Source organism: Heliconius melpomene, chromosome 1 (genome assembly GCF_056956725.1).
Source record: "Heliconius melpomene rosina isolate 202511_hmr_F chromosome 1, ASM5695672v1, whole genome shotgun sequence".
Taxonomy (NCBI): Eukaryota; Metazoa; Arthropoda; class Insecta; order Lepidoptera; family Nymphalidae; genus Heliconius; species Heliconius melpomene.
In genome coordinates, this window is record NC_140389.1 from 13,926,099 (window position 1) to 13,936,119 (window position 10,021).

General features: G+C 28.3%; 1 protein-coding gene across 1 annotated transcript; it reads left to right on the top strand.

Moving 5' to 3' along the window:
- The first annotated feature begins 277 nt into the window (after positions 1-277).
- Positions 278-9,539, top strand: Tmem18 (transmembrane protein 18). The gene is made up of 4 exons (XM_085189635.1): positions 278-478; positions 838-955; positions 3,315-3,463; positions 5,112-9,539. The coding sequence occupies exons 1-4, from the start codon at positions 422-424 to the stop codon at positions 5,226-5,228; spliced, it is 441 nt and encodes a 146-aa protein (XP_085045761.1). The 5' UTR covers positions 278-421; the 3' UTR covers positions 5,229-9,539.
- The last annotated feature ends 482 nt before the right edge of the window (positions 9,540-10,021 follow it).

Here is a 10,021-nt window from a genome sequence, read left to right on the forward strand (position 1 = left end):
TTGATGTTGATTTATTTTAATTTTTTTAGCAAATTTGCAAAACTATGTTGAGACAATAAATTTTTCAGTTCGATAATCTTTTGAAAACATGACAAATCTATCTAGTCTATCTAAATGTTTTAACTGCATGATACATGATAATTGTAAGTAATTGATATACATATTATGTATGTATAAAAATATTTAATAATAAATAATAATAACCAAATGGCTCGGCTTCGCCGAATAATGATTGATCGCATGCACCACTAACATCCCTAGTTCAGAAAATATTTTTGTGAGTCTGTGTGTAGTATTAACAATTTATTCCTCTTTTTGTCAAGTTTATATTGCTTGTAATTCTGAAGACTTTTAGTATTTTGTATAAAGTTAAATTTATTTAAAGCTTAACAGTTTATATTTATATTTCGATAAAAAAATTATGGAAGGCTTTATTGAAGTGAACGAAATATCAGATTTTGTCTCATATATAAAAAGTGTAAGTGTTCAGTTGACGTGTTATGCGGCAAAATATGCAAAATATATCTAACTTTAATTTTGTGCTTTTCTAAAATAATAATACTTAAAATTAATTTTGTTAAGAATATTATATCGTTCATCCATTCTGCCTATCATAACCTTTATTAATTATAAAAACGATGCATATTTTATTGAACTAAACAAAACATACGTTTTTTATTTATATTATGTTTTATCAATTTTAATTTATAACTTTATGTTCAAAATAATTATTGAAAATGATGTCGACAAACACGAAACCGTGGAATTGTGTTCAAAAATCTCAAAAATAATTACAATTTATTGTAAAGTATTCTAACATAAATTATTTATTTTTAGATTGAATGGAGAGATCCATGGCTAATAGCCCTTTTATCATTTCACGTTCTTGTTACCTTTACCTGTCTGTCAACAAGGAACTATAGCAACTTTCAAATTATTTTATTTATTGCATTATGTAAGTATTTTCTTTATTATTAAATAGTAAATATGTTAGTGAATATATATTTAAGTATGAGCATAAAAAATCTGTAAATTAAACATGTTTAGTCACAGTATTTAATATTGAAAAAGTGTGATTTGCATCTATGTAAATAATATGACAGGGAATATTTAATGTTATTATATCAAAGTATGGGCTTTTGTAGCAGTCTGTTATATGATGTTTGTTGTGGTTATGAGTTCAATCTCCACTCAATGTCTTGAAATCACACAAAACTCAAAGACTGGAACAACTTAATACTAGGTTCTCTCTACCTACCATATTCTATACATATAACATATTTCATTTCTTTGAGTTGGAATCAAAACTGCAACCTCTCCTGCTTACCTCTCATGCTTGTGCCCCTGCACTATGACTGGACTTAAAATCCAAAGACCTATAAAGTATTATAGTTATTTATTTTTGTTCAGAATGCTATAATTAATAAACTGGACGGATATTGCCTTTTATTTTAGCGGCTATTAGGTGTATCTTGTAATATAATTTAGGCACAGTAGTAGAAACAGTTTCTCCTTGCTTTACTTCTTTTTTATTTTAAATAGGATAGTTTATATTATATTAAATTATAAATTTTGCAAGAAACACATCTGTTTCAAAATTATTATAATTTAAAGTAGCATATGTTTATATAACTGTTATATATTTTTATACCAATGCTCTTGACCTTTGTATCCATGCTTCCAAGGTTACTTCTTTAAAATTATTATTATATTCTTTAGTAGTTGCAAGTGAATTAAATGAATTATATTGAAAAATGAAATATTGGTTATAGTTTTAACCAAGAAAAGGGAAACATATATGTTTATTAATTATTAATTCTTACTATACATATATTGTGTACTGCAATATATTTCTGCCTAGAATTTACATTAGTTCATTTCCAGAAAATAGTTGCAAGGTAGTATTAAAAGAATTATATCAAATTTAGTGTTAGTGGTGAGTAGAGAGAGAAGCTTGGGCAATAGAGTCAAATGTTAAGTGTGTTATTGCACATTTTAAAAACTACATTGGTTCATAAGTCCCAGGCACTCCTTTGAGCTCCAGCTTCTCATTCAACAACTCTGGTTTCTAGCTCATGCAGTGAATCCATGGAATGCAAAGAATTTTTCTCTCCTATTATCATTTTTAATTATGTAAAACCGTTAAATTATATTTACCATCCATACTTTAAAACATGTTTTATTTGTTTTCACCTTTTTTACTAAATGACCTTTAAAAATTAATTATTCATGCTGGTGACATTATTTATAATGTTGTTACGGATTTGTATGATTAATTTTGTTATTAAGTAATGATCAATGACCCTATTTTGATAATAAATTTATAATTTTATATTGTTACACCTATTCCACCTACAAGTGACAGGGTCAAAAATATTGATTACTGCTAGTTGAAATAGCCACTACCATTCTCCACTATATACTGTGCATTTATTTAATAAAGTAAAATCAAATTAAATCAGCTTCAAGCTGTATCCCGCACACAACAGTGTAGGCAGAGGGAACCTAGTGTTCAGACACTCCATTCCCCACTTCCGCCGAATTCTGGAGGCATTGTGTGTTGAGTTGCGAAACTTAACGGCGTGCTTTGCCTCTACACCAGACGGAAGAAATTAAAATATAAATTTAAATAAATGTTTCCTTTCCTCGAGTGGGGATCGAACCCACAACCTGTTGCGTTAACAGTTGCACGCTTTTGCCCTTGAGCCTCGACTGGCCTCTCACATTTAAGTTTATTCACATTTAATTATAAATCGTATAAGTAATAGGAACGCATCTCAAGGTGATCAGTACTAGGCTTAATCTGAACGAAACCTTTACGAATAAAGTATCAGGCTTAAACAGTAAAACCTTGGAATACTATACCTTTGACTTTACAATTAGAGTACTATATTTATTTATTTTTATTTATCATATAAATAAGTGCTTCATTTTAAGATATGTCGGTCTCCTTGGGATCACCAAAAAATTAACTTCCATGGGCCTCATCAAGAGGTGATAAATAGATAGAGAAAATAAATTGAAGCATGTGCCCTCATAAATTTATAATAAAGGCATATAAAGACATATCATACTATAATAAAATAAAGTTTTTAAAAAACAATATTTTGATCATATGCCCATGACATGACATAATGTACTGAAGTTAAAACAATTTTTTTTTATAATATCAAAGAAGTTGTATTTTTATTGGAATAATTACGGACGAAATGCGATACGATCTTGCGATTGATGTTGTTGTGCTTGATAATACCAGATATATTTACTTTTGCTAAATATAACATAAAAAATTTAAATACATTTTTTTCTTTCAGTACTCCTCGTTTATTTTTCGGAAAGTATAAACGAAGTTGCCGCCAGGAACTGGAATCTGTTTTCAAGGCAACAGTACTTCGATAGCAAGGGTCTATTTATATCGGTGGTGTTTTGCATACCTATCCTGTTAAACTGCATGATAATGGTGGTGAGTATTGTATATTTAACTTTATCATATATATGATTATAATTGATGGCGTGATCGTGGTGCAAGTGCGCGATGTGTGAATGGAACTGGTTGGGGGTTCGATCCCCACTCGAGGAAGTGAAATATTTATTTAAATTTATATTTCCATTTCTTTGATCTGGTGTCGGGGCAAAGAGCGGTGTTGAGTTCCGCCGCTAAACGCGAAATGTTTCCAGAATTCGGCAGAAAGTGGGAAATAGAGCTTCTTAGTACTGGGTTCCTTCTGTCTACCACGCATACGCAAAAATGACAATTTGACTCAATAAAAAATATATATTCTAGTTGTACATAAACCAGCTAGGTCTTGAATAAGAATTCGATACCTACTCGGTTAAGTTTAGTCGTCGTATCGTTTTATATCATTTAAGACTTAAGGATTTAAAACATTTTTACAAATAAGTCCCGGCTTTAAATAATAAAGGAAAACATATTATTAACATTAAAGAGATTGTGGCAAAGCTGTGTGTTAATTTTGTACTCAGCAGACAGTATTAACTGTTAACGTAATCACGTATTATGATATTAAGATTAGTTTATTAACCGCGCGGAGAACGGAATTGTGTATGTTATCGCTAGTTTTCTTCATGGCTCTATTTTTTATAGTTTCTAATTGTAAAGATTGAAAATAAGGCTTAAACTAGACAACATATGGATTTGTCTGTTTACAAAACATTAGAATATGTCTAATCTTCTTCCTCCTGGTATTAATCCCGGCTATTGCCAGGGTCTGCCTTCCTACACAACCTACTCCACTTTGCACGATCTTTTGCAATTAGAATATGTCTAATAAAAAGTAAGTAAGTCTAAAGTTTATTAGACATATTAGAATATGTCTAATAAACTTTAGAAATTAAAGAACTCGTATATCTCTTCTAAATGTTGGAAAACAACGTTATAATTATAACGTGATACAATATCGCAGACACAACAATGGTTCGATGATTATGCGTTATCATGTTATGCATTTTTTGATTATATTATACAGACGTCCTAATTTATAATCGATGTTAATATTTATGTTAATATGACGATGTGGAGGTTTATATGTAAAAAAAATGTCGGAATCATTTTTTTCTTAACACTTAATATTTCGAGGCATTGTGTGTTGAGTGGCAGAACTCAACGCCGCGCTTTGTCTCGACGCCAGTGCAAATAAATGGAAATATAAACGTAAATAAATATTTGACTTCCTCGAGTGGGGATCGAACCCACAACCGTCGCGTTACAGTTACACTTTTGTATCGCTGCGCTACGACGGCCTCATGCCACTCAACACGCAATGCCTCGAAAAATTCATTGAAAAGTGGGGAACGAAGTGTATTAACATTAGGTTCCCTCTGTCTTCCGCTGTATGCGGGATACAGCGTGAAGCTTAAAAAATTTTGGGACTCAACCTTAAACGGTGTTAATCGAAACGTATTTTCAGTGACCTAAACTATTGCACTAGGAATGGTATGATGTATTCGCCGCTATAGTACGTTTGGATTCGAATACTTATTCTTGCTAATAATAGGTGGAGAAAGTAGTAGGAAAAATGGAGAAAGATGGGATGATCAGCAAAATGTGATATATACACGAAGTTAACAGGTTTTTACTATCCTATTTCCAGGGGTCGTGGTTGTACCAGTCAACACAATTAATGACAAATATCAAGAAGGCTCAACTACGGCAACGTTACAAAGAGCTAAAGCACAAAGAACAACAGTTGCACGACAAAACGGAATAAATAGATCAAGTTGCCTTGAAATATTAAAGAGGTAATATTTTTCCTAAAATAAGACTCCGTCGTTTAAAACCACACTTTCACTACTTAACATGTACGATATCTAAGGAAATGAAAAAAGAAAAATGACCATGTTGACGTTAATTTGACCTCAATCGTTTCTTTTTAAATAAGTATATTATTAAGTGCATTTTTTATTTACTACATTTGGAGTCTTTTTCTGTCAAAATTAAGCTTGTATATAATTTTACTTACGATATATTTAAATTAAAATATTAAGTTTTCATTTTCCCGTAAGCTGGCTTATCTAAATCTAATATCTTTTGTTCTTGCCTTTTCTGTAATGACTATTATTTGTCTCATTCGCATGTAAATGACTCGTAAAGTACCGCCATATTGTCAATTATAGCTAACGGCCATAATAATATGTGCAATATTTATATGTTATATAGATAGATAGTAATAAGTATAATTTGTAGGTATGTACTGTTAAAACAATAATGTTAAATGTAAAAGGGAAACTGTTTATTCTTATTTTTTAGAGCAAATAATGTTAAGCTAATTGGAAATTTAAAAGGTGTTAAGATAATTTGATTCGTATCTAAAATGTCCCAAAAATTATACTAAATTCTACTTCAAGTTTTTCCCGTTATTGTTAGACTGAAACAACGTAGTATTTCCGCTCAGTCAGTATTCTGGACTAAAGACAATATAAATAGATTTGTTATGCGTATCTCTATAGGATTCTGTAGTTGAATGGCAAAAAATGGAACTCTCATTGATATGACTTTAGGTATTACTAAAATCAAATCCAAGTAAACTGACCACAAAATCATTCAAAGATATATATTAAAAAAACCTTTTGTTTCGTTAAATTGTAAAATATAAAAATATAGAAGTCATTCTCCCGACGTCATTGTTGTGCAAATCAAAAATAATTCGCTTTAATACCGGTTTGTTTTACATATTAATTTTAAGTGCTTGGTTCACGCGAGTAATTATTTTATTTATTATGTTTTGTTTTTTTGCTATCGGTAGGTAACTTATATTCGCATTCTCGTATTTTTAATCTTAGCACAGAGTAATTGTATTTCTTATCATTTTTTTTTAATACCTATTTTTTTTCACTTATAAACAATTTAAAATTATGTATAACATATAAATACTTATATATTTCTTGTACTTATATATTTCTCACGATTGTTTCGAGTCTTTTTTTCGTGTGTTGTTCTTGAAGGACATATATTATAATAGAGGACTTAAGAAAAAATCAAATTCCAAAAGCATTTTTTCAAACCAAAACGTCTACTTTTAGTTCGTATTCTTTTAATATACGATACGGTCGATGATCGCGAATATAAAATGTAAATCAAGATGAACTAAGCACTCATTAATATTTATTACGTAATTTACTTAGTATTTGCGGATCATATTGCGGATATAACGATATTCTAAATATATATTAATGTTCTACCGTAATTTTATAAAATACTACAATACCGGTCCTCCATAAACAATGGAAAATAAATTATATTTTTTTTCATAATTGCTTTTAATTATATTTATTATATTTTTACAAACCGGTTATTTTTGACATAAAATAAAAAAAATATATAGTTATAATTGAGTGTTAGCTTATCAGGATATCATGATTTTTAGCACCGATATTTTTATAACATTATTTTATAAATTTGTTGCTAAGTTTTTATCATATAACATTGCTTGTTTCATTACTTAAACTTAAATTTCTTTCTTTCTGCAATTATTTAGGCTTAAAATTAAATGTTGTTAGACTATTGGATCAAAATACAATCACTTAATTCTTCAGATCCGTACTTAAGTTTTTTATTTTTCTATCATTCGAGGAATATTGTAAATTAAATCTATAAGTTATTGTTTATTATATATATTTTTAAATTTATTATGTATAAGGACAGTTACACACAATTCTCGGTTTTATATAGGTATTTTTTAAATTTTTCTTCTGAAAAGTAATACAATTATTTTATATCTTATATTTTTGTTGTAACTATAGAGTAATAGTAGAGCACATAGTTAACCTAACGTAACTACATATTGTATTATTGAAATAATCACAATTTTTTTCACAACCCTCGTGTTCTATGTTGAGAAGAAATAGCAAGTAAAATATATCCAAATAGCACTATAAATATTGTGTGTAATTTTTCAAATACGTATTTTAGTCGAAATTGGTGATATTTTGTTAAAATAATGAAATGTAGAATAATATTTTTTTGTGGAAATGTTTAGAAAGCTAGCGCGATATTTTTTAAATTTTAATTAATTAAGAACGTAATGAAATAAGATTATTACATTTTAAATAATTCTGTATGTGTTAAAATGAACAATAATATTGTTTTTCATTTCATAAATATGTGCAATGTACATAGTGCCATAACAATTTTGCTTTTTTTTTCCATTTCATTCTAATTTGTTGGTAAAATTTTCGTTACAATTTAAAATAAACAATAACCATAGTCAATTCAGTGGTTGATTGCCTAAGAAATAACGGAAATACAAAAAAAAAACAGATTTAGACAATGTGCATTGTTCATTGTTGCAATGAAAATAAATATATAATTCGAATAATTAAATTTCAAAAAAATATTTCTTTTTGTTATGTAATAAATTAAAGGTAATTTACAAATACTTTCTAGTGAAGCGTTGTTGTAGAGTGCATTACGGTTTGTATTCTAAATTAATATTTAAGAACCTAATATTGTATAAATTGTGACCGTTGTGGCGCAGCAGTGCAACGACTGACTGTCAACGTCGACTGATGGTACGAATTATTTTTATTTCCTCGCTCAACGCGCGAGGCAACGGAGTGTCTTAACAGTAATCAAAATACGTGTGTAATAAGCAAGGGATTGTTCTATTGAAATATTATGCTGTATTTTCCTAATTACTTAACTTTTACAATAATATAAAACATATTAAGTTTATTCCTTAGATGCATTTGTGTGTCTAAATTAATATTAATTAGTATAATATGTGTCTTTTTTTACATTATGGCGTTATTACAAATAATATAAAACACCGTAACTTACACGCTAGTTTAGTAATTAGAATGCTAGAACTCATCACTACAAATACTAAAATAAAAATAATAAAGTAGATGTTGTCATATTTAATGTGAAGTGACCTTTTATTGATATTTAAATATGTAAATATAAATAAAGAGTAAAAAGTGCGTTTTTAACTATTGTGGGTATTTGTTATAGGTCACTTTACCATTGACTAGGTATATCGTGTTTTATTAATATTGCGTCTGTTTTTAAGACGATATGAAACGTCCATTCTTCAAAATTTCGTGAATTAGGCTGGTTGTGGTGATTGAATGATAAAAATTATGAGTTTCAATTGATTAAATATCATATAAAATAATCATAATTTTATAAATCAATTACATTTTTTCTTTTTTTCTCTATATCATTGTTATTATTATTTTTTTATCAAATATTTTAAATATTCACTCTAAACTAAGGCTAAGTTATGAATATTATGGTCAATTGAGATTCACTCTTAAAAAACTATTCTAAAACGGAATTTGTGCGTCACTCATTTCTCATTTACCAAATTTATTTGTGACAAAAATATGAAAAAATTATGCTTGATTTTAATTATTCATCTATTTTTAAAATAAAAGAAGGAAAGAGCTAAAACCTAATCTCTTCTCTTTCACCAGACTAAAACCAATTTTATGTGAACTCTAATAGTTATCAAGTGTTGTCGTTTTACTGTAATATGTAGTAGGTATACATTGAAGTAAGTTTTATTTAAATATAATATTCGCAGCGAGTCGCTTTTTATTTGTAATATATATTTGTCGAATATAATTTCTCCATAATATGAAATAATTTCATTATTTTAATTAGTTATTAGAAATTGTATTATATTTTTACTACTGTATCGCCATCACACACTTGCTATATAATAATATTTTATTTTAGTTTTTTTTTTATTTTATTTTATTTTATTTTATAGAGGATCTGCGAGTAATTTGATTTAACTCATTTTAGTGTAAACTTAAATGCTTGAGTGTAAGAAAAACTGTTTTTGTTAAAATTTGGTCTTTCGACATTCAGCGCAGCGGGCCTAATAATGTTTTAAATAAATAATAATATATTTTATAAGGATGAAAAACACTTTTTATTTCAATTTTTTACTTATTACAGTTTTTTGCAGTAATTAATGAATATAAATAGATTTTCTTACACTTACTGCGTGTTGCCTAATGAAATAAGAATATTTTAATGTATGAACGCTTAATAAAAATATGTTACAACTTTGTTTTGGTTTTTAAATCCCTTATAATGATTATATTTGTTTGTTACATACTTACTATTTTATACTAATACAGGCTTATGTTTGATAGCGTCAAGCCTGATGTGTAGAAAATGTCTACGGAAGTACCGTGGACCATTAAGAGGAACCTAGTTCTAAGATACATTCCGATCAGTTCCTCACTCCGCTGAATTTTGGAGGTATTTCATATTAAATAGCTCTTTACTCCGGTAACCAGGAAAAATATTAAATATTTCATTTACTCGGGGATATACGGGGATTTAACCCACACCCTCAATTCGCCCCGCTCAATTTCCCCCACCCGCAATTTATGCCATTTTTTAAAAAGTAATAAAAAATGTTAAATGAAAATTATATTTCTACATTATTATTTACTTTTAAATATCTATTAAACGGTTTCATTTTAATATGATGTTTTGATATCGTAAAATTTTTGTTAATAAAAAATCCTGGGGTAAATGTACTCC

What these genes read in the sequence shown, in the direction of transcription:
- Tmem18 (XM_085189635.1), top strand. Translation starts at nt 422, where the DNA reads ATGGAAGGCTTTATTGAAGTGAACGAAATATCAGATTTTGTCTCATAT. An exon ending in TTGTCTCATATATAAAAAGT is followed by an intron (nt 479 to 837) that starts GTAAGTGTTCAG and finishes ATTTATTTTTAG; the next exon opens with ATTGAATGGAGAGATCCATG. An exon ending in TAAACTGCATGATAATGGTG is followed by an intron (nt 3,464 to 5,111) that starts GTGAGTATTGTA and finishes TCCTATTTCCAG; the next exon opens with GGGTCGTGGTTGTACCAGTC.